Source organism: Megalobrama amblycephala, linkage group LG6, assembly GCF_018812025.1.
Source record: "Megalobrama amblycephala isolate DHTTF-2021 linkage group LG6, ASM1881202v1, whole genome shotgun sequence".
Lineage (NCBI taxonomy): Eukaryota > Metazoa > Chordata > Actinopteri > Cypriniformes > Xenocyprididae > Megalobrama > Megalobrama amblycephala.
Window position 1 is genome coordinate 10,088,003 of NC_063049.1, and position 25,354 is coordinate 10,113,356.

The 25,354-nt window shown below is 35.7% G+C and overlaps 1 protein-coding gene across 4 annotated transcripts in view; it reads right to left on the minus strand.

Moving 5' to 3' along the window:
• LOC125269864 (NACHT, LRR and PYD domains-containing protein 12-like) overlaps positions 1-25,354 on the minus strand; it is an 87,312-nt gene that overhangs the window by 22,477 nt on the left and 39,481 nt on the right. For all 4 annotated transcript variants that reach the window (XM_048192896.1, XM_048192895.1, XM_048192897.1 and 1 more), the window contains 6 exons: positions 20,876-20,930; positions 20,357-20,552; positions 18,451-20,266; positions 17,955-18,125; positions 5,457-5,630; positions 5,080-5,250 (listed from right to left, as the gene is read on the minus strand). In XM_048192896.1, the coding sequence (XP_048048853.1) occupies positions 5,080-5,250; positions 5,457-5,630; positions 17,955-18,125; positions 18,451-20,266; positions 20,357-20,552; positions 20,876-20,930 (2,583 nt within the window). The remainder of the gene's footprint in view (positions 1-5,079; positions 5,251-5,456; positions 5,631-17,954; positions 18,126-18,450; positions 20,267-20,356; positions 20,553-20,875; positions 20,931-25,354) is intronic.

Genomic DNA, 25,354 nt, shown 5'->3' on the forward strand with positions numbered 1-25,354 from the left:
TTGATGGGAAACGGTGAAAGGTAAGCCGTTCATTTTGTGGCAATGTTAAGGCACCTTTACGTTTACTCGTTAGTTTTTCACGATTCGGACATCCAGGAAATGCACACTTTCTAACCATTGTAAACAATTACTTAGAGCGAGACCAAAAGCACGATCAATGTCGAATTCAATAGCTTACATACAGCGCACGCGTTCACCTGCTTGTAAACAAAGTTTAGGGCTTCCGGCTATGCCAGCACTTCATCTTGAACACTAGGTGGCGGTAATACTCCTAAGGAGTGAGCAGCCAGTAACAAGTAGTAGTAGAAGAAGACCGTCGTCAGTTTAGTTCTCGCGCATGCGTCATGGAGCTCTCGTGAACTAACGTCAGAGGCCTACAAGAGAGAAAATGAATAGTTGAATAAAGTCGTTCTTTTGTTTGTTTTTTTCGCACGAAAAGTATTATCGTCGCTTGAGAAACGTACGGTTGAGCCACTGTAGTGGCATGGACTATTTAAACATTTTCTTCACTGACTTTCTGGACGGACAAGTTTGGGCCCCCTTAAAGCCAATGGAGGAGTATTCCACCGCTCTTATTTAATCACAAAAATATTAATTTGTGATCCGAAGATGAAAGAAAGACTTACATGGTTGTATCAACATGAGGGTGAGTAATTACTGACAGAATTTTCATTTTTGGGTGAACTATCCCTTTAATATACTATCTCTGTATTTAAAAAAAATATATTTTCCTTACTACTCTGTTTTGTTAATAATTGCCATATGATATCTGGAGCAAGATTACACTGTGTTCCAAATTATTCTGCAAATTACATTAGTATGATTTTCAGTACAATAAACATTCAGATTTTAGTTTTTCGGACAGAAAGTGTTTGTTTTATTTCTTTACATCTTTTTAGAAATCTAAGACAGGATTGTTAAATAGTTTGCCAGGTCTTCTTAGGTAAATGGAAACCTACTTAAGGAGGTTGTTCCACATTATTCAGCGAATCACAGTTCTCATGAAATATGGGGAGGAAGAAAGATTCTTCTGAGGACGAAAAGCATTAAATGGTGCAATGTTGTGCAAAAGGCATGAAAACAACTAATATTGTATGTAAACTGAACGGAGATTATCGAACTATCATAAGATTTGTGAGTGATTTACAGCACAAGAGAACTCGGTCAGATAAAGGCTTATTATCTGAAAGTTAAGTTATATGAAAGTTTCTGTCAAACAAGTTAATTGTATTAAAAAGGGCAGCTATATAAAAAGCCACAATTGAGCAGCAAACAGGTATTTGAAGCTGCTGGAGTCTCAAGAACCTCTCCATGCAGACTGGCAGTTCAGCCACCCCTAACCAAAGCTCACAAAGATAAACGTTTAGAGTGGGTGTAGAAATACATTTTCAAACCGTTTTATTGCTGAGGTGTTTTTGCAGAATGACTATTTTCTGCTGTGGTATAAAAAGGATAGTGCCTTCTGAAATAAAAGGATTTTCATTCAGGACAATACACTAAAATGGTCAGTTATAAACTCCACATATCTTGCAGAAGTCATTTTAACACCCTCAGAGACCCTAAAGGGACATTTCATCTCACTTCCCAGTATTCCAGCCCAAATCATCACCCAGCAGCTCCTTGCTGACGTCGCAGTCTTGTTGGAACGTGGTGGCCATTCACCAACCATCCATTGTAGTAAGGCATTAGTCAGTGAATAAAACTATTTAAAAATGAGTCTTCATGTCTTTCTTAACCCACTGTAAATGTTTCTCTTTGTGAGCTTTGGTTTGGAGTGGCTGAAATGCAACTTTACCCACAACTGCCAGCCTGCATGGAGAGTTTCTTGAGCCTCCAGCAGCTTCAAATACCTGTTTGCTGCTCAACTGTGGCTTTTTTTTTATAGCTGCCCTTTTTATACAATCATATTTTTTGACAGAACCTTAATAAGCCTTTATCTGACTGAGTTCTCTTGTTCATCACTCACAAATCTTATGATAGTTTGATAATCTCCATTCAGTTTTCACACAATATTAGTTGTTTTCATGCCTTTTGCACAACATTGCACCATTTCATGCTTTAATCTTCAGAGGATCTTTCTTCCTCCCCATTTTGCATGAGAACTGTGACTTGCTTAATGTGGAACAACCTCCTTAAGTAGGTTTCCATTTGCTTAAATACAGTAGACCTGGCAAACTATTTAACAAACGTGTCTGAGATTGATACCAGTTATGTAAAAAGATATAGAGAAATAAAAACAAACAAACACTTTCTTTGGAAAACTAAAATCTGAATGTTTATTGCACTGAAATCATACTGATGTGTCATTTACATAATTTGGAACAGTGTATTTACACATTTAAAAACCATTTTAACGAGACAAATTCTTCCCGCCATCTCCCCAGATTCCCAGCACCTGTTATCCTCGTCAGCACTCCCTTTAAGTTGGACTCACTACCTGCACTCCCTGTACGTTCTTGTTGTTGTATTTTTTACCATATGTGTGTTATGCTGTTGTTCTGCTCCCTGATGTTATTAAAGCCTTTATTATTGTGGATTTCCGTACTCGCCTCGTTTTTGCAGCACACCACATAACAGAAAAACTGGACCTAACCGCTGGAAATCGACAAAGAAAGATGGGCTTATTCTTTGTTTCTGAGGCTCCCATATCTCCCAAGCTAACTCCAGCGGAGGATCGTGTGGGTTCCAGCAGGACGTGTGTCACCTTAGTTTGCAGTATTTATAAGATGTAATAGCAGCATCACTGTTATACTTTATGTAGGTGCACCTGTGGGAACTTTATCAGAATGCCAAGTGAGGCTGAAAACCTCTAAACATAAGATAAACATTTAGGCCAGATGTGTACAGACTTTTTCATCATAACTATTAACGAAGTAAAAAAATGGCCATATCATTGTTTGACATTACAAAGTTTACAGAGAGAATACTTCAACTAGTTAGTGCGGACTAGTATCTTAACATCCTATTACAATACAGACAGAGCTCCACTTTACTGTAATAATAAAAACACAGAGGAAAAAAACTGTTTGTTTTACAGTTAGGTAAGCGAACCGGGCCCACAACTATGTTGTAAACTCCCACATTAGCCAAACACAAACATAAAAAAAAAAAAAAAGAGTTGTGCTCCATCCTTGATCATTACTCCAAGTAATAAGACCGAAAAGCTGCATTAATCGACACATTTTTTGACAATATTGGACCCACATCTGAATAGCAGAACTAGACTGAAACGTGATTAGCCATTTAGAAGGAGACATATAGACTATAGGGTGTACATTACACAATAGGGCTGTCACGATATTATATTTTTCACACCACGTTATTGTGGCCAAAAGAATTCACAATATCGATATATTGCGATATCTATAGAATCCTTGGGGGAAAAATTGTATCAGTCAAATTAATTTTACTTTGTTTATTTAGTTTTTCTTTTTCAGGGTTGCTACATTTTTTTTTAAAGTCAAGTAAGGCTTTTTAAGACCTGAAGAAATAAAAATTAATACTAGCCTAGTAGCCTATACATTATGGCTGTCATCAATTAAATTAAATCATTAACAACAAAATCCATCTTTGCAATACAGAGGTGACACAGAATGAGAAGTGGCATTAATATATTTACACAGCATTTACAATTAGTCTAAATTAATTTAATTCAATATTTAAATATGGAATTATTTCTAATTTTAACTTTTTAATTAAAATGTACTTTAAATATGAAACTAAACCACCAGTAGGTGGCATCAATCACTGTCTTAATGAGCGAGTGAGTCAACGATTTGTTCAAATATCTGATTCATTCAGGAAGCAAGCAAGTGACCGTCTTTATTGAATGGGTCATTTAATAATTAAACTGATTCGTTCAAAACGCAGATTCAGTGGACTCTGTTCTGCTGTTCATAATTTTGATATTTTCGTTGCCGAAATAAAGAAAAAAACAAGCAATATTAACAATACTGTGTCTAAAATGTAACTCACATTGTTTATTTAACAATAAGTTAAATGAACATTGCATTTCTGCTGATTTGAGGAAAACGGCACTCTTGCTCGTGTGATACAATTACATGATATCATATGATAATGACAAAAATTCTTCTAGGCAAAAATGCCCATGTATCTTGAATTTTGAGGGCATATAACTGCATGCATAGCTACATCACGCTGAGTAAGATGAGTAAAGAAAATGCGGTACTTATTAAAAGAATCACCCTTTATTTAAATATATGAATCACTGTTAACAGGTTAATATAACATTTCCCATTCCATGACTAGTAAAATAATCGCAATTTACTCTCTGTAAAATGGCGCAATCCGCAGGGTGATGGACATGGAGGTGGGTAAAAAGGTTGGTGGTGTTGCCAACCTTTACACTGACTATAGTTAGGCAAATCCTGCAGATTGGGCTGTCTAAGGAGCTGTTTTCTTGGAAGCCGTAAAACTCCCATACTGTCGAGCTTACGTTTTTAGAGTGTGGAGAGGTTGAGATTCAAAGGAGCAATTAATAAGTGGACAGGCAATATGCTAATGTTTTGTCTTGACGTCATGACGAAACGGCTTGGGATTCGTTTTACAAACGGCTCGTTTAATTGACTGAGTCGACTCTTACTTTTGAGAGACGATAACTTTATATACGGTGCACTTCCAGATTTAAAACTCTGCAGGATGTTTTCATTCACTTTTCATTTCACTTCAGAGCTGTTACACACTACATGAAAGGTAATTTTCAAAAATCCATAATAGGGGCACTTTAATAGTTGAGTATACTTTTGAATAAATTTTCAATGGTTCTCATCACAATTGCATAATTTGTAAATCATCATTCCAATTAATATTTTTATATAATTTTTAAATGTTGTAATTTTACTCTTGGGGGTGTCTACTACTCCTGGTTTAAAAGTTTGATGAAAATTATTCTGCAAACGTTTCTTTGTCAATTTTCTAACAACCAGGATCATGTTATGATCGATTATACCTTTCAGCAGATTATATATTTTTATTTGTAAATGCAAGATCAATAAGAGTTTTACTTGTTTTATTAAAGGTAATAAAAAAATGATATTTTTAACCATGTCACATACTCACATCAGTGTGTTGAGTTCACAGTGTTTATCCTGCAGTAGAGCAGCGATCTGATTCACTCGTGTGTCTCCTAGCTCACGTTCACTCAGATTCAGCTCTCTCAGGAGTAATGGGTTTTTACCCACAACTGTTTTCACATACTGACAGGCTTCATCTGCAGCAGGACTCAAAAACCTGCAGAAGGCAAGATGAAGCAAGAATTAAATTAAATTCTGAACTAAACTTGGTGTAAATGACAAAATCCAGAAGTTGGTGCTCTTGAAATTACATAGTCAACTTTGATGTGACCACATATTATGTAGCTTCTTGTATTAATGAAATAATATTTCTATAAATAATTTGGCTATACATTTATTTTGTATTATTTCATCATGTCTCACCTCAGTGTCTTCAGTTGGCAGTTTGGATCCTGTAGTAAATCATCAAGCTCCTTCACTCCTGATTGTCCAGGATAATTTCCTGTGAGATCCAGCTCTATCAGGTTTGAAGGGTTTGATCTCAGAGCTGAAGCCAGAGCTTTATAACCTTCTTCTGTGATACTGCAGTTTGAGAGTCTAGTACAGAAATGAAAATGTAAGTAAGCTAATTAATCAATTATTCTAAAAAGTACCTGAACAAAATAAATTGAAGTGAATTATATTTTTTTCCTTGTACAACTAAATTTAAAGTTAGTTGCAAATCAAAAGCAGACAATTGAATATGGAGTCAAACAAAAGGCCCAGAACAAGACATCAACACCACTTTCAAAGATTAAATTATATAACTTCCAATATTGGCCCAAAAGTTCACGCATAAACTTCATTGAAATGTTATGGCAAGAACTGAAATGTACAGTTCATGCTGGAAAGCCTGCATATTTCACTAAGCTGAAGAAGTTCTGTAAGGAGGAAATCAGACAAAATGGGTATAAAATATCTCCACAATGTCAAGTCAAGTCAAAGTCACCTTTATTTATATAGCGCTTTTTACAATGCAGATTGTGTCAAAATCAATGGTGTAAAACCCATAGGTCTGGTTTCACAGACAAGGCTTAGATTAAGCCTTAAATATGCTTTGATTAAATAAGGGCATCTGAGTAGCTTTTATAAATGTGCCTTAGAAAAATCATTACTGGTGTGCTTCTTGAGACAAAACAATGGCAGTGACGTATTTTGCTTTTAGTTAAAACTCAAACAAGCATTTTAGTCTGGGACTAGGCTTACGCCTTGTCTGTGAAACAACTTCAGGGAGCATTAGGTTGGGACATTGTTGGCAAGTTTAAAGCAGAATCAATAAGTAGATATCTTTTTTTTTTTTTTTTTTTTGAACAAGGTCTGTTTATTTAAAATTTTTATAATATGCAATAAAAAACAAAAGACCGAAACAATACATTATACAGTCACAACCCCAAAACGTCCCATCCCTCTACCAATCAGACAAAGTGTTGATTATATCATGCAATAAATAAATAAATAATAAATCATCAATTATACATATTTTGGGACTGTATTTCCTACTTGAGTATTTCAACAATAACAATAACAGAAAGGGTTGCCAGATTGCATATAATCTCTGGGTAGACCCTTGAAGTGAGTATCTTATTTTTTGTAGTTTAAGAAACTGCATGTCCTCCTTAATCTATTGAAAAAAGTGGGGGGAAGAGGGTCTTTCCACTTAATATTAATCTTCTGGCAAGTAGTGTGGAAAAGGCCAACATTTTACAATTATAGCTACTTAGGTGCATGTTCAGGGCTGTAATGCCAAATACAGCAATAAAAGGAGATGGGTCAAAATTAGAGCCAAATCTATAAATCTTCCTAGAGTGCAGAAGAGGTAGTCCCACTCCACCTGATCGAAGGCTTTTTCAGTATCAAGCGACATCAAAATCTCTGGTATGTCAGGTAGGGAGGGACTGTAAATAATATTTAAATTTAAATAATTAAAAATTTTTATGAAACCAGTCTGATCTGACGAAATAATGGAAGGAACAAACGTCTCAAGACGTCGGTTTGCAGTTTCACAAGAATCTTGACATCTGAAATTGGAAATCGGAAATTGGACAATAGGAACTGCACTGAGAGTGACTCTTAGCTTTCTTCAGAATAAGAGAAATAGGTGCTTCACGCACAGTTGGGGGGAAAGAATTTGAGGACAAAGATTCTTTGAATACAGTGAGAAGCAGAGGGGCAAGTGTGTCTGAAACTTTTTTTAAAGAACTCAGACGGGAAGCCATTTGGCCCTGGTTATTTGCCACATTGCATACTTCTAATTGATCTCTTCTACCGAAATGTCTTTCTCTAAGTTAGATCTGGGTCCAACTTGGGAATATACAAACTATGAAAAAAATGTGTCTAGGTCAGATTTATCATTGCATGGTTCTGAAGTGTAAAGGGCATCGTAATAGCGATGAAAACATGAGTTTATCTCCATATGATTTGCATGTTTTTGTTCATCACTAATCTCCAAGATATATTTATGTCTTCTGACGCAACTGATGTGCTAAATTTTTCCAGCCCTCTCCCCATATTCGTAAAAAATATGTCTATATTTGGGTATAAGGTTTTCTGCTTGATGTTTCGAGAGGAGATCAAACTCAGTCTTAAGCATCAAACGCTATTTAATATAATCGGATGGTGAGTGGCTGTATCTAATATCTAATTTCAAAATATCATCCATCAGCTGCCTAAGATGTTCGGCAATGGCTTTCCTTTGCATTGAAACATATGAAATGATCTGCCCCTCAGATATGCATTCACTGTTTCCCAAATTGTTAGAAAAGACATCTTATTGAAAATACAGAAATAAATAAATGTAGAAATGTAGAAAAAATGTAGTATAACACAAATGGTACAAAAATAGCACAATTAAAAATGACACTTTTGACAAAATTAATTATGTATTCATTAATTTATGCATATCTGCATTTATTTATTTCAGCATTTATTTATTCATTTATGTATTTCTATATGTATGTCTTCATGTACTGTATTTCTACATTTACTTCATTCTGCATTTATGTATTTATTAATTTATACTTAAGTCATTTCTCGTACTCCATACAGAGCAGATTCCTGACATCGTTGAAAGCAGCCAGTGCTCTGGCCACATTCGAAGTGTAGTCTGGAAAGATAGCTCGCCTTTATATTGAAGTGGACCTTGTTCTCTGGCTCCGCAGAGAACTTTAGCGCAGTCCTGGTAATAGTTAAGTTGGTAACACTTTACAATAAGGTTAATTAGTTAAAAATCAGTTAATGTATTAACTAACATGAACTAACCATGAACAATACATTTGTTACTGTATTTACTAATCTTCGTTAACGTTAGTTAATGAAAATACAGCTGTTCATTGTTTGTTCATATTAGTTCACAGGGCATTGACTAGTGTTTTAAGATTTTAATAATGTATTAGTAAATGTTGAACTTATCATTAACAAAGATTAACAAGCAGCATTTACTGGGGTTCAAGCACTTTAAGGCCTTTAAGCACATAAAAAGGTATTATATTTTATTTAGCAAGCATATAAACACTTTTGCATAGACGGAAAATACTATTTTTCAATACAGTCAATACAGTAAGGAAAAACATAGTTTTTAAAGGTTTTGACAGTTATAGCACCTATTGCCCAATCTCCACTACTTTTTTTGGGTGTCCTCAGAGTGTGTCCATACATATGTGTGCCAACTGTAATGACTGAAACAAATCAGACACAATTATTTGTTATATTAAACAAATATTTGTTTAAAACTTTGGGGTCTGTCCCCATCCCCTGAGAAGACCAGCCTTAGTTTAATTGGCCTGAAGTATGTGTGTTGCACTTGGAGAAGCAACACACACCATGTGCTTGACTAGGAGAGGGAGAACTCTTTCTCAATTTGCATAATTTATGATGGTTTCAGAATAGGTAACTTTTACTCCAAAAGACTTTCAATAGACTAATGCATGGTATCGTAACAGAACATTCATAGTTAATTAAAGCATCCTGAAAGGATTCATTTAAGACTAAACATGAATGGGTGAAAAAGACATAAAGACAGAGATACAGTCATACACTCGCATATAATAATTATAACTCCTTCCAGGAGAGCCAGGAACCTTGGTGTGGTGATGGATGATTGTTTAATCTTCACAGATCATATCGCTACAATGGCCCCATCCTGCAGACTTTCCTTGTACAACATTAGGAAGATAAGATCCTTCCTATCGGAGCATTCCACTCAAATTCTTTTCCAAGCTCTTCTTCTATCCAGACTGGACTATTGTAGTGCTCTCTTGGCTGGCCTTCCAGCATGCACTGTCAAGCCTCTACAACTGATCCAGAATGCTGCAGTAAGACTGGTCTTTAACAAACCGAAGAGAGTGCATGTCACACCTCTCTTCATCAGTTTGCATTGGCTGCCAATAGCTGCTCGCATCCAATTCAAGGCTCTGATGTTTGCCTACAGAACAACCACTGGCTCTGCACCACTATACCTAAACTCACTACTTCAGACTTATGCGCCCTCCAGAAGCTTGCGCTCTGCAAGTGAACTATGCCTTGTGGTGCCATCCCAAAGGGGCACAAAATCACTCTCACAGACCTTCTCCAGGTCTGTTCCTGGCTGGTGGAATGACCTACCAGTCATGTCTGGAGTCTGAGTCTTCTAGCCATCTTCAAAAAACTGCTAAAGACATATCTTTTTCGTCAACACTTGACCCAGTAATAGTAGCACTTACTTTTTATCTTACTTTTCTTTTTTCGATTTCTATTCTCTTTTTCCATCTATTTGTGTATTTAAAAAACAAAAACAAAACAAATAAACCTTGCTACGAGCACTTTACTGATGAAACTGTGACTTGACACAATACTTACGTACTGTTGTACTCATGTTGATTTGATTGCTTCTACTATTCTCATTTGTAAGTCACTTTGGAGATGTCACAGACACGCCAGGCTCTGCACCCAGCCAATCATGTCAACCTCCCTTGCCAGAGTACTGATCACACACACCTGTCACTCATCACCAGTCCAATCAACAGCACCATAAAAGGCACTCACAGTCACTCAGTCACACGGTCTCGTTAATGCATACTAACCTGAATGCTTACCTTACCTTAAGTCTCCTAGTCATCGTTGAATCTGGTGTGAAGATCAAGTCAAGTATTACTGTCTTGATATATATTCTGTCTGGAAACTTCATCTGAAATACTCATCTATCACTGCTCTGGTTGTCTCAATAAACATCATAAACTTTACCTGTGTCTCCGACCTCCTGTGTATCGTAACAGAAGACCGGACCTTTAAAGGACAGGATAACCACAAAGCATGGGTTTGTTCATGCTCTCCGAAGCTCCTGCTTCTCCCATGCCTCCCACACCAGTTTCGGCCGCAGATCGTCTTATTGGGCTACTGCAGGATGGATGTCCGCTGGAGAGGTATGTGGAGCAGTTTGTCGAGTTGGCTTTTCTGACGAATTGGCCAGATGCTAGTTTAAATGCCCTTTTTAAACTGGAGACATGGGTCCAGTTTAAAAAGGGCAATCCTCAACTGGATGGAACTGAAATAAATACTTTGAATGTTGCGATCCTATCGGACTTATGATAGCAACCTGAATCGTAACAAAGCACTGGTCGCCAGAGGAGAACTGGCCCCCCGACTAAGCCTGGTTTCTCCCAAGGTTTTTTTCTCCATTTTAACACCTATTTGCCAGTTATTTTGCCGCCTGTTTGCCACCTGATGTCACCTGTTGGAGTTTGGGTTCCTTGCTGCTGTCGCCTTTGGCTTGCTTAGATGGGGACACTTGACATTTGATATTCAACAGTGTTTTGATCTACCTGCATTAACACTAATTTTTAGGAGCTGCTGTGCAGCCAAAATAATGTATCAGTTATTAATGTAAAGCTGCTTTGACACAATCTACATTGTAGCGCTATATAAATAAAGGTGACTTGACTTGCAGAATGTTTAAGAAAAGAATTGCGTGATATAAACTCGCAATTCTGAATTTTTTTCTTGCAATTGCCAGTTTAGATCACAATTATGTAAACTCATAATTACAAGAAATTTTTTTAGAATTGTTAGAAAGTTGCAATTAGGCTTTATTATTTATTTTTTTATTCAGTTGGCAAAACAAGATTCCCTAGTTTTTTGCCATGACAACTATAAAATCAGTTTTTAATATGAGCTCTTAATCATACATTATGACAAACTGTTCTCATTGCCAGTGTCAATCATTGGAACCATTTTCATGTTTTGTTTTACTATTTGAAAATGAAAATATTAGTCAAAGACAAATTCAGTGAAAAACAAAGAAATCCATAACATGTAATAAAATATGTGGCAGGTCTATAGTCATTTACACAATGCATACATCTATTTTTTTGGCAGTAAGTTTTGGACGATCATTATCTCTGGAAGATGGACATTTCAGGATAAGAGATGGACTAAAAAGGAACTCCCACACCTTACTGCCAGATTTTGGAAGATACATTTTTCAAACAGTGGTACAAGAGGATGTGGTGTTGGTCTTTCAAGAGTCACTCTCAATCTGTCTGTCTATAAAACCAAAAAAAAAAAAAAAATTCATGTATTTTACACAATTCAGTATGCGATTCTTAAGTGGGGGTTGTTTTTGTAGGATTCTTTACCTAACCTAAGTCTCTGAGATCCTGACACCTTGCATTTCTGGAGATTCCAGGTAGGTTGCAGTACTGGAAAATGGTGCCGCTGGAGACTAAAGGGTTCCTGATGGTGTCACACTTAATTATTCACCTTAATTCTTAATTATTTTGCAGTTAACATGTGTCTTTTCTTCTCTTTCTTCTTTTCTTTTCGTTTTTGTCTGACCCTGCTGACCCAATGAGCGTTTTGCTGTCCATTGGTCATGCCTTAATTTCTAGTATTGCATTAGTATTGCATCCTTCTCATGGGCATTTAATAATTTTTGACTTTTAAGTCTGAGTTAAATATTTTTTTGACTCATTTTATCTGTAAAAGAAATGTACCTAATAATTATGCAAACCTGAATATAAGGAACTTTCATTTCCAGCCTTCATGAACAATTATATATCACTTTATAAATTATTAAATACAAAATTAATAGTAGTTAATAAGATTGATTGGTTTGGAAGTGGTAAAATATGTTTGGAAAAAAAAATATGATCTGAAAATCAACTTGCATAATTATGCACGCACTGTAGTTAGCAAGTTACTGAATTAGTTACCATTCGCTGCATGCATTTGAGCAGCTAATAACATTCGCTAACTGCTGCAAGTGGTAACACAAGACTAAACAATCATTGAAAATACTACTCTCAAAACTCACTATTCCTGAACATCGCACTTTCTGCAACTAATGGTGATTGTTTTGGGCCAGTGATAAACTCTTTGTTCTCGGCTAAAGAAAAAACCAAGGACTTTTTAAAAAATAATTTAAGGACAACAACAAGATTTTCCAGGACATTTTACATTTTCTCTAATTTTCCATGTGTTTTCCAAATTTGTCATCAATTTTCCAGGTTTTCAAGGTTTTCCAGGACGAGTGGGAACCCTGTTAAAGAGAGTCCTGGTATGTTCTTCTGTGTGTGCGCGTATGTGTATTGGAGTTTGACGACGTCTGGAATGTGGCCAGATGGCTTGGCATAATTTGATCTGAGTTGATCGCGATCGTTTGAAGTCGCAAGGGAGAAATTCGTGGATGCCAGTGGTCCATTGACACGGCCATAAAATGTGTCGTGTGGCCTGTTAATATCAGCCAGACCGGAGCCAACCTGAGATTTACAAACAAACTTTATTGAAATTTATAGTTGACTTGCTAATCTGATCCTGTGCAGACACTACACCACCTATTGGGCGATTTGGACGAGTCCGGGTATCTGAGTAGCAAGCAAGACTACTATCATCTGACAAAGTTTCAAGTCTCTCTGCCTTACGGTTTGAGCTGCCCAATCAGTTTTAGGGAAGAAGAAATATAATAAAAATCTGAGAAATTACAATAGGGGTTCAAGGACGAAGTAAATAAATAAATGCTGTATAAGTGCAGTTCATTTTTAGTTCATGTTAAGTAATGCAGTTAACTAATGTTAACTAATGAACCTTATTGGAAAGTGTTACAATTACCCAGAGATGTATAGTAACGAAGTAGAACTACTTCACTACTGTACTTAAGTACTAAAATGCGGTATCTGTACTTTACTAGAGTATTATTTTTTTCTCCTACTTCCACTTTTACTTCAGTACATATTTTCGATGAGTTTAATACTTTTACTCCGATATTTTTTTATGTGCTGCATCGTTACTCGTTACAATTATAAAAATGTTACGAATCATTCCATTCCAAACCCACATTACCACTGCCAGAACGGTGGATGGCAGGTTTGATGAAGCTGGCACATCATTGAGCGAATCAAGCGATTAAGAAGACTGCGCGTGCTCCCGTTCTGCCTTTTGATCAGCGAAAAAGATGGACGAACCAAAAACACCACCTTCCATCCCATCAGTAAGTTAAGCCCTTTTGCTAACTAGCGACATGCTGCGGTGTTCACTTAACGTTTACTAGCTGGCTATCATAAAGGCTGTCACGCAGCGCGTTGAATGGTATTTTTGACCCATCACTAATGTCAACTTTCTCTTATTTTATGACAGCCTACTGTTGCCAAAAATAAATCGTAGAGCATGTCTCCTTTGGTGCTGCTTAATCACACGCCCGTTTTTATAGTGTAGTAGTGTTTTATAGGTTAATGGTAGTATAGATTTACACTGACATAACTAATGCAGGAGTTTTCCTGCACTGAAAGAGAGAGAGTGAGAGAGAGAGGCCCGGCCGCGCGTGTGCATTCACGGTCTTAAAACAACACGAGCGCTGTCTTGCTCTCAAATTGCTCTCTATTTGTTTACATAGTTAATGTGCACTGTGAAGTAACATATACAAACAATGAACAGCTGTATTTTTATTAACTAAGATTAACAAAGATTAATAAATACAGTAACAAATGTATTGACCATGGTTAGTTCATGTTGGTTATTAGTCTAATACATTAACTAATGTAGTGTTAACAAATCAAACCATATTATAAAGTGTTACAAACAAATCATTTACTCAGAACACCTCTTGAAATGAGAATATAAGTGTGCTTAACCCATTTTTTTAGTAAGAGTGGTTAGTAAGATTTAATCTTAATGAACTACAGTATTTTTAGGTTATTTATATGACAATGTGTAGAAAAATTACCTAAAAAAAATAATTTAGCCTAGTTTAGACTGGAGTGAGGTGAAAACAGAAAAAAAGTGCAAAGCAAGTTGTTGTTAGCTAGCTGTTAATTTTATTCAATTGTATATGGTAGAAAATTAGACTATTAGTGAAAAGTCAGGTAACGAAAGATTAGGTAACGAAATCAAAGTGCTGACAACAAACAAAGCATCTCAACTTGTCTGCATCTCAAGTGGTACTTAATCACACTTAATCTGTTTTTGTTTACAAAAAGTTACAGCCAAAGGAATTGTGATTGTCCTTTAGGTTTATCATTTGAAATAATAAAAAACAATATGATGTTCAAACTTTTGACTACTTTCTTTAATAACTACATAACACAATACTTGTACTTTTACTTTCAGTACTTGAGTAGTAAATTTTAAAATAAACTACTTTCAATACTTAAGTACAAAAAATGTTGAATACTTTAGTACTTCTACTTAAGTGTGGTGCTTAAAGAGCACTTCAACTTCTACTCAAGTCACTTTTTTGATAGAGCACTTGTACTTTTACTCAAGTCTCGATCTCTAGTACTTTATACATCTCTGCAATTACCCAGGGACAAGCAACAATTACCCAGGGCTTTCCGTTAGGCCTCTGTGTGAATGGTCGATCAGGATGTCTCTCTCAAAATTTTAAAACTTCCTTCAGCAGCTTTAAGACTGCCATGGTAAAGCTCGAACCAGTCTCCTCTGGAACCCCCGCAATGCGTATGTTACATCTCAGCATCCTTCCTTAAAAATCATCGTTCTTTTCCTTGATACTGGCCTTCATGTTGTCCATTTCAAAACGGATCGACGCTGTGTTGTTTGCAATTTCCAATTTGACTTCTTTTAGCTTGTTCTTAATGAAGCTAAAGCCTTCATTTTCTTAATGAAGCTAAAGAGAACATTTTAGAGTTACACTCTGATGAAGACCGAGATTACTGGCTGAGTTTTTCCACGTACAACATGCAGACCTTACTAAATGATAATGTCAATTGTTGTTGTCCATTTTTTTCAAAAAAATCACAGGAAAAGTAGTACGAGCCTTGACTTATTGACGAACAAGAACACATCCACAATAAACAGAAATAAATCCAAATGCTTTATGCTGAAAATAAGACCAAAATACTGTGACCCAGTTTAATTACATCATAAAGTCAATTGCTTTATGAGCCAAGCTTAAACAACAACCCTGAATAAAAGCTGCAAGCAGCGATGAAAGGGCCCTCGCACCCAGGCTCACCACCACACGTTGGCCTTTAGAAAACAGTAAAGAGTGGGTGACATGCATTTAAGCGAGTAAATACGGGAGAATTATGGCAAAGTCATTTCAAAGTGCCACACTTCCTGCTGCCAACAGGTGGTGCTTTGACTGTAACTGAATATTGCCATGAAGATGTCTTCATGCCAGGACTATTATCAAACATGAAGTTTGGAGCAGATAGGATATTTTATGCCTGAGTTACAACAATTTCCTGTTTCATGGTGTTAATTGCATACATTAGCACTTAGCCAAGTGTTGCATGATTTAACGCATTTCTAGCATGTTTGGTACTTTGTGGCATATTGAAATGTGTTTCTGGGAGTGAATAACAGTGTAAAGCATGCCATTTCCTGTTGCCAGCAGGTGGCGCTAAGACTAACTGAATATTGTCAATAAAAACGTGAAATGTAGCGTGAAAGGCGCTTAATTGAAATTTTCTAGGTGCCGCTATCAAGCCATTTTGCCACACCTAATTCTGAAACCATATCAGATGTAAATTTTCACCACTTCTGATGTGTGTATAAAGTTTCATGAGTTTTCAAACATGTTTAGGCCCTCAAATGTGATTCATTTCAGAGAAGAAGAATTGACTGAGCAATTACAATAGGGTCCTCAAACCATCAGTGCTCAGGCCTTAATAAAGTTTACATGGCAACACTGCATGTTTTGCAAAGCAGCCTTTCCAAGCATGGAAATTATGTTTTACACTGTGATTAACTCCTCGTGGAGATTTAACCAGAACCACATCATATATAGTCAGTCTAATTTTAAGGCCTTAGTGATGTTAAATTGCAAAGATCTTGAGTTTTCTTTGAAGAGCGTGTCTGTGGCAGCCTGACAAAGTCTGATGTTTTGCCATGAAAGAGGAAGCTGTTGTAACTCATGTCCGATCTGCCCCAAACTACACGTGCAATAAGAGTCCTGGCCTAAAGACATCTATATGCCAATATTCAGTTAGTCATAGTGCCACCTGCTGGCAACAGGAAATTGTATGCTTTACACCAGTGGTCTCAAACTGCCGGCCCGTGGGCCATTTAAGGCCCGCCCTCCCCCTCTACCCGGCCCACAACTGATCTCAAAAATAAAACATAATCCGGCCCGCTAAATTATTATTATTCCCTAGTTGCTACCTGACTGATATGCAAAGAAAAAGTCGCCGTTCTATGGGGGCATTCACATATCGCGTCACATAAGCGTTCTCCTCCGCATTGTCCTTCTTTCCAATGCGCTTTTGCTCCAGTGGCGTCTCTCGTTGCTATGCAACCATGAGCCGCGCTCTCAACCGCGTTGCTTCTATTATGAGCGCGCGTGCCTAAATTACAGTAAAAGCACTCGACTTTAACGCAAAACGCCGTCCGAAACGCGTCCGATGCAACCATTAAACGTTACCGATGCTCAAACGGCATCTTGGACAAATGTGTCTCAGCTGTGTGAGCGCAAGCGCTGCCAGGTGTCTGTCAAGAAACAGAAGAGTGTACAAATGTATTCAGTGATTGTATTTGTTCTGTACAGTGTTGTTCAGTGCAAGATTTTAATGTTATTTAAGCTAACATGAAGTAAGGGAAAATACTAAATGTTAAAAACTAATAATGTATGTAACAATGAGAGATTTTTATTTTTTGGCAAAATAAAGTTGATATATTTAGCTCCAGTTTTTTGTTTATTTCTGACCCCTCCACGCCACAAGTGTTGCTGGTTTTGTTCCTAAATTACTAATTTTTTTATTCCATGCACCTTGTTGGATGTGAGAAGTTGCACCAGACTATTGCAATTAATAGTATTATATTAGTAATAGTATTATATAATTATATTACACTCTGTAACAATGAGAGAGACACTGCTGTTTACATTTAGTATGGTAAATAAAATATTTATAGTATAGGTATAAAAATATTTTAGTAGGCCTAATGAAAGTAAATGAGAAATAATGCAAAGGAAAGTACATTTTCGGAAATGTTGCGCTTTCTTGTGCTTGAATGTTAATATGGCCCTCCTATGAGGTGTCAATCACAGAAACGGCCCCCCGCCAATTTGAGTTTGAGACCCCTGCTTTACACTGTAATTCACTTCCAGAAACACATTTCAATATGCCACGAAGTACCAAACATACTAGAAACATGTTAAATCATGCAACACTTGGCTAAGTGCTAATGTATGCAATTAACGCCACGAAACAGGAAGTTGTTGTAACTCAGGCATACAATGTCCAATCTGCCCCAAACTTCACATGTCTGATATTAGTCCTGGCCTCAAGACATCGACATGGCAATATTCAGTTATAGTCTGTGTATGTGGCCTTAGAGTGTAGTTACATCCAAATAACACATTCTTATATTTTATATATATATATATATATATATATATATATATCACACCTTTAATTTTGGTAGTTATTTTTTTTTGTCTGTTATCAAACCACTTACCTCAGTATCTCCAATTTACACTTTACACTCTTCAGTCCACTACAGAGCAGCTTCACTCCTGAATCCTGCAGATTATTATTGTTCATGTTCAGCTCTTTCAGAATGGTATCTGATCCAAGAACTGTAGCCAGAGCTGAACAGCTTCTGTCTGTTAAGTTACAATCATTTAAACTACACAGGAAATAAATCACATTGCAGAATTAGATGTAACACATACAATTCATTTTCTGTATACAAATATTAAACATATTTCCATTATTTTTACATGAACAGCAAATATATAGTGAGGAGTGTGAGCTACACTGACACTACTATTTAACTAGTATTTTTTAATTAGTATTTTTGACAAATTTGCTAGATAAAGCAAACATGAATATTGTGATTCGTCCTTTGCTAACTGAATTTCACGTTTTGCTAAAACTATAAAGGTATACTGTATGATTGAGAATCCCTATAGGGCAATGGAGATAAATGCAAAATGTATTAAATGACTTACAGAGCTCTTTTGGAGGTTTTGATGACTGCCGATAATCTAATGAGACACTCGTCTGATTTCTTGAATTTCTGAAGCTCAAACTCCTCCAGCTCTTCCTCTGATGTCAACAACACAAAGGCTAAAGCAGACCACTGGGCAGGTGAAAGGTCAGCAGATGAGAGACTGCCTTTGCTAAGGTGAGTCTGAATCTCTTTTACCAGTGTTTGATCATTTAGTTCATACAGACAGTAGAACAGATTGATGGATCTCTCTGGAGACAGATTATCTTCAAGTTTCTGCTTGATGTATTGAACTATTTCCTTTTTGCTTTGGTCATTGCCGTCTTGCTGTGTCAACAAACCTCGTAAGAGTCGCCGATTGGACTGGAGCGACAGACCGAGGAGGAAGCGAAGGAAAAGGTCCAGATGTCCATTGTCACATTCGAGCGCCTTGTCCACTGCAAACTTGAGCAAATCAATCATGGCTTCATTTTTGTTTTCCTGTTCTGTAGACTCATGAACAAACACACTTTTCTTGTTGATGTCTAGAAACAGATGTGCATAAAGGGCTGCAATAAACTCTTGAATGCTCAAGTGAACAAAGCAGTACATGGTACCAAGAATAAGCCCTCTTTCCTCCTTAAAGATCTGGGTACACATGCCTGAATATACTGATGCTTTATAGACATCTATACCACAGGCTTTCATATCTGTGTCATAGAAGATAATGTTGTTTTTTTCCAGCTGATGAAATGCCAGTTTCCCCAGTGAAAGGATGGCATTTTTGTCCCAGGAAACATCTGGTGTGTATTCTCCATCATACTTTCGTCTGCTCTGCTGGATTTGAAAGCGGAGAAAGTGTGTGTACATTTCTGTCAAAGTCTTGGGAGTGTCTTCAGTATTTGATTCCTGTAGTGTCTCATCAGCTTTTTTAAGACAATTATTTCTTTTTCCCTCTAAAATGTTCTGGAGAACAGTGGCTGAAATCCAGCAGAAGACTGGGATGTGGCACATAATAAAGAGACTCTTTGATTGTTTAACATGATCAGTGATTTCACTGGCCATTTTCTCATCTGTGAATCTTTTTCTGAAGTACTCCTCCTTTTGCACATCATTGAATCCTCGTATCTCTGTCAGCTGGTCAATACAGTCAGGAGGAACCTTACTGGCAGCTGCTGGTCTGGTGGTGATCCAGATGAGAGCAGAAGGAAGCAGATTTCCTTTGATGAGGTTTGTTAGGATAACATCCAGAGAGGTTGGTGATGATACATCACGCCATATCTCATTATCATCAAACTTCAGAGGAAGGCGACATTCGTCCAATCCATCGAGGATGAACAGGACTTTGAATTGATTTCTTCTTGTAAGGTTCAGTCCTTTTGTCTCTGGGAAACATCGAAATATAAGACTCATCAAACTTTGTTTTTCTTTCTCCTTTAAGTTCATTTCTCTGAATGGAAGAGGAAATATGAAGCTGATATCTTGATTTTCTTTTCCTTCAGCCCAATCCAGAACAAACTTTTGCACAGAGACGGATTTTCCAATGCCAGCAACTCCTTTTGTCAGTACAGTTCTGATCTTTTTGTCTTGTTCAGGTGCTTCAAACAAATTTTTGCATTCAACTGGTATCTCTTGTGATTCTTGACGCCTGGAAGCAACTTCAATCTGTCTGATCTCATGTTCAGTATTGACCGGTTCACTGCCACCCTGAGTGATATAGAGATCTGTGTAGATGTTATTCAGAAGTGTGGAGTCACCTTGCTTCGCAATTCCTTCAAACACACATTGATACTTCTTCTTCAGGTTAGATTTTAGCCGATGATTGAAGAACAGCTCATCTAAACACAGGAACAACAAACAGTTTTAGTCTTAATTTGCTCTTCTACATTTATAAGTGACAATCTGACAGATGGTCATGAGTCTCTTACCTTCTAGAGTATCAGCAGCTTCATCTTGTTTCATCTCTCTCAGGTAGTGTAGTGTGAGATCAAGAGCTGCTGATTTGATACTGCATCTATTCTCATTAAAGTCCTTCACAAAGTATTGAGTTTTCTCTTTTTGCAAAATGTTCTTAAATTTTTTCATTTCATTCTTCAGAAATGTTATTATTTTACCCTCAAGAGCCTACAAACAAACCAACAAAAAAACAACAGAACAACAAAATTTAACAAAATACACATCCATATTTGGTTACAAGTATTTTTTCAGTAATTAAAAACTATTTGTAAAGAAACCAGTTAGAAGACAAACATGTTAATTAGCTGTCATTTTTTAACATACAAAAAGTACACAAACACATATTTTTCTTACATTTTGGTTATTTAATGGGTTCTTAAAATGAAATGTCAATGGTCAAAATAATTCTAAGTATTTTAGCAAGAAACGTTGTTTAGTAAATTTATTTGTTTGTTATTAATATAAACATTTATGTAAATGTGTTTTCTTACCTGGAAGATAAACAGGAGATTGTCTGTGAAATTCTTGTGGCTCTCATGTTGAAACCTGTTAGCAAATAAAATAAAAACATTTCTTTAACAAAGAGAAAAAGAAAACAATATCTGTTTAAGTTCACACAGTTAAAGTGTAGGATTTGTTTAGCCCCTTAAGCCCTGAAGGCATTTTAGAGTTGTTGTTTTTTTTTTCTTTCTAAATAACAAAGATACACAAAAAGTACCCAAAAGTAAAGACTAATAACCTTAAAACTACAGGAGAGACAAAAGGTAGGTAACGTTTGATAGAACACTTTTTAATCCTAAAAATAATGACTTTAAAAATATGACTTTAATTTTGATTTTAATGTTTGTATCCCACAGGATAAATTGCCAGTTTAGTGGTATAAATTGACTGAAAACAGAATTATTGTTTGGCAATGCCTTTTACAACATTTAAACAATTTCAAAACATTTTATCCTCTAATAACTTATAATAAACATTATTTGTAACATATTCTGATAAACAATATTTCCGAATACATTTATATTGAAAACTCATTTAAGTTACACAATCTCCTTCATGCCCTCTGTACTCGGATTGATAGTTTATACTTATAAAGTGTAAGACAAAAAAATTACTGTACTGAAGCAATTTGATTATTCAAATTCATACGCCATTTTTTAAAGTTAAAAATGACTATTTAAAATACTAATAAACTACTTTTCACATTTTCACATTAAATGTAAATGTCAAATATGACACAACAGGCTTTTGGGGCACATTTATTTGTCCATTTCTCAATTATTATTGATTTGCAAAAAACTGCATATAATGAGCTATATAAAGCCAGATGTATAAATATGATGTTCAACAACAACAACAACAACAACACAACAAAAACATGCATATATATTTATATACAAATTTGTATATATTTTTTTTTTTCTTTGAGTATCATACACACAAACACCTGGTTTGCTATCTCTGTGGGCACTCTCAGCATAGACAATGATTTTTATACTGCACAAACTGTATATTCTATCTTCTCACACTGGGACAGATAGATATATGCAAATCAATGATAATTGAGAAATGGATAAATAAATGTTCCTCAAAAGCCTGTTGTGTCATATTTTATATTTACATTAACATGAAAACAATGTAAAAATATATATATTTTTTATTTTTAACATTAAAAAAATGAGGCATGAATAATCAAGTAAAGTCAAGTTGCTTCCTTCCAGAAATTTGATTATTTGAAATTTGACAGAAATTAGATTTTTCTCTAACAATTACTTTATTAAAAGTATCAAAGATTTATGAGTAAAAAAAAGAGGTTACTTGAAAAAAAAATATGAACTACCAATCAGAGGACAGAAGGCATGAAGTAGATTGTGTACGACAGGTTTTTTCAGCAAAGTTTTGGCGAAATTATAGACCCTAGAAATTTGCATATGAAATATGATAAAGTATGCTAACATATTCATAAATAGGCGTTATTCTTACTGTTCAACAGAATTTTACAAAGAATGTTTGAGAGAATGTTTTAAAAATCTATAATGTTGTAATACGCATTGCCAAACAAGCATTTTGTTTTCAGCTAATTTTTACCCCCTAAACTGGTGACGTACCCTGTGGGATACAAACATTTACATACAGATTATAAAAAAATATAAATTCATAAAATTATGCCCTAATGGGCATTTTTAAAATTGTTCCTTCATGAGGAATATCTGCTTTACAGTTTTTTTTTTTAATTGCTTTGGTGTAATTTTCACAAGCAACTGGTAAAATTTTTAGTACTAAACTCTTAGTACTAATATCTCAACAGATCATCAAAAGTGCACTTTTTTCAAACATTTTAGCATATTTTCAATTGTGTTAGTACAATACACAAAATCAGAAAGTATCCTTTTCACTACACGAAATAAGTGTTTCATCTATATAAATGTTTCATTCACAGTAACTGCCATCCATAATGCTATTACTATCAAACTTTTCATTTTCATCTCTTTTCATTCAGTTGAATACATTTGTCTGTTATTTAATCCAACTGAGCTTAATGGATAGATTTCTATAGATATTGATTCTATAGGCATAATTTCTAAAGAAATGATTTGGAATTTAATCATCAAATGTGATGAATTATAAGCAATTTATCTTAGATGATGACCACAATTTTCAAAGTGTGTGTGCGTGGTCCTGTGTAGCGAAAATTAACTCAAAGGGGAAATATTAATAATTATTCATAACTCATTATGATTATTAATTATGATTAATTGTGAATATGCAAATCCGTTAATCAGATTAACTGGACGTAGCTACATTAAAATTAACATTACAATCAGTTAACCTGTTCGTCCAGTGAACGCTCAGTGTTGATTGTTTATTAATTCTAAGAAATGTCAATTTCCAAGTTATGGAAAAATAATATTTCTTATTGTACTGTACTACTCAGAGCACGTAGTCCGGATCTATCACTTAAGAGGCAATTCATTAGCAGACGGAGTCAGAACCAAACGTGTATTGTGCACAATCTTTATTAACTAACTCACAAACACATAACTAAACTAATAAACACATAACATAACATACATAAAGGGTCACACACACACACACACACACACACACACACACACACACACACACACGCAAGTCAGAATGAGTAATGATAGTGTTGAACCGGAAGAGATGCTGTTACTAGAGCTACATGAAATGTCAAAGGCAATATGGAAAGGAATCATCAGTTTCTTCAGCAATAGCAAGGTAAGTCTTACAAATTAATACTAACTCGCTGTTTAGTGTTAAAATGTACGATACTTGCAAGATGCCCTTAGGCTGAGGAGCATCCTCTCTGCCATCTGAGGAGAGATCTTGGGTGATTCAGTCCGAAGTTATTGCCAGTTTTTCCATGTTGGATGAGGAGCACATGGCTCGTTTGTAGGCCGAGGCCTACAGGCCTTGCAGGCCTGGCCTAGGCCGGCCGCAAGGAGATCGATTCGGTCGTTCAGAAGCAAGGAGAAAAAGAGGGGGAGTGGCACTGTTCGCTGGTTTTTAACCTCTGGTCAAAGTCACACCTCTCAGTTGTTGACCGGACCAATGAAGATGTTGTAATTCTGGGTGGCAACACCCCTCCTGTCAGGGCTTTTACAACCCAGAAAGATTAACAAGCTGAGTTCTTGAATCAGAACTATTAAAGATTCTTTTAATACTGATGTGTTGCACAGGTATGGATGTACCGCATACACAAGCATTTAAATCTTCCCGCTACGAACGTATAGACACTAAACATGGCATGATTGAAGTTACCGTGCAGGTCATAACATTTAACAATCATCAAACATGTAAATACAATGAGTACAATACAACATCAGTAATAATGGATACCATTTCCTGAGAAGGATTTATTTATAGCACAGTCTGTCTATACATTAATGCCATAGAGTCTGTGTTCTGTGTGGAAAATGCAGGGAAGATGCAGATTTTCTGTGTCTCTACTCTGTTCTCCATGCGGCAACCGCATTCCTCAGCGCAATAAACTTGTAACTGAAAACTTCCCGGGGGATGGGGACAGACTCCAGAGTGAGCTTAAAACTATTGGTTAACTAACCAATAATTGTGTCTGATTTGCCTCAGTCATTACACCTGGTAAACCCTGCATTGTGAACCAAATGTCACAACAAGGATGTTACAGTTTTTTTATTCACTTTGGTACTATTTTCACAAGTAAAAGGTGTAAATTTTCAAAACTCTTGACAACACAACAGATCATCAAAAGAGCACTTTTTTCAAACATTTCATATTTTCAATTTCTTTAATATTTTCAATTTTCTTAGTACAATACACAAAATCACAAAGTATCGTTTTCACTACACAAAATAAGTGTTTCATCTATACTGTATAAATGTTTCATTCACAGTAACTGCCTTTGATAATGCTATTACTGATCAAACTTTTGATTTTCATCTCTTTTCATTCAGTTTAATACATATGTATATTATTTAATTATTTAACTGATCTTAATGGTTAATCAATCATTTGGTACACCTATAGATTTCTATTGATACATATTCTATAGGCATAGTTTCTATAGAACGTGTGTGGGTGTTTGAGAGAGAGGCCTAAAAGTACATTTATTAAAAATTAAATTACAATCTTAGTTTGTTTGTTTTTTTCTCTGAAAAAGCAATGTAACACTTAAGATACACAATTAGATATACAATTGCAAACAGTCATCACAAACAATATCACAAATACACTGATTTACAGCCCATTTACTTTTAAACATCTCTATATCATTAACCAGTTTATGATATGTAAACAATTTTAATACGGGATTTTAATAGCCCTTTTAAAATAAACACAACATCAGTTAACCTAACACCATTCAAATGATGTTTTCTTGATAGCCATATAGCCAATTTAGCTTGTCCAAAAATAAAATTAATTAGTACATGCACTTTTCCCTACTTCTAGTATATTTAGGACCGTAA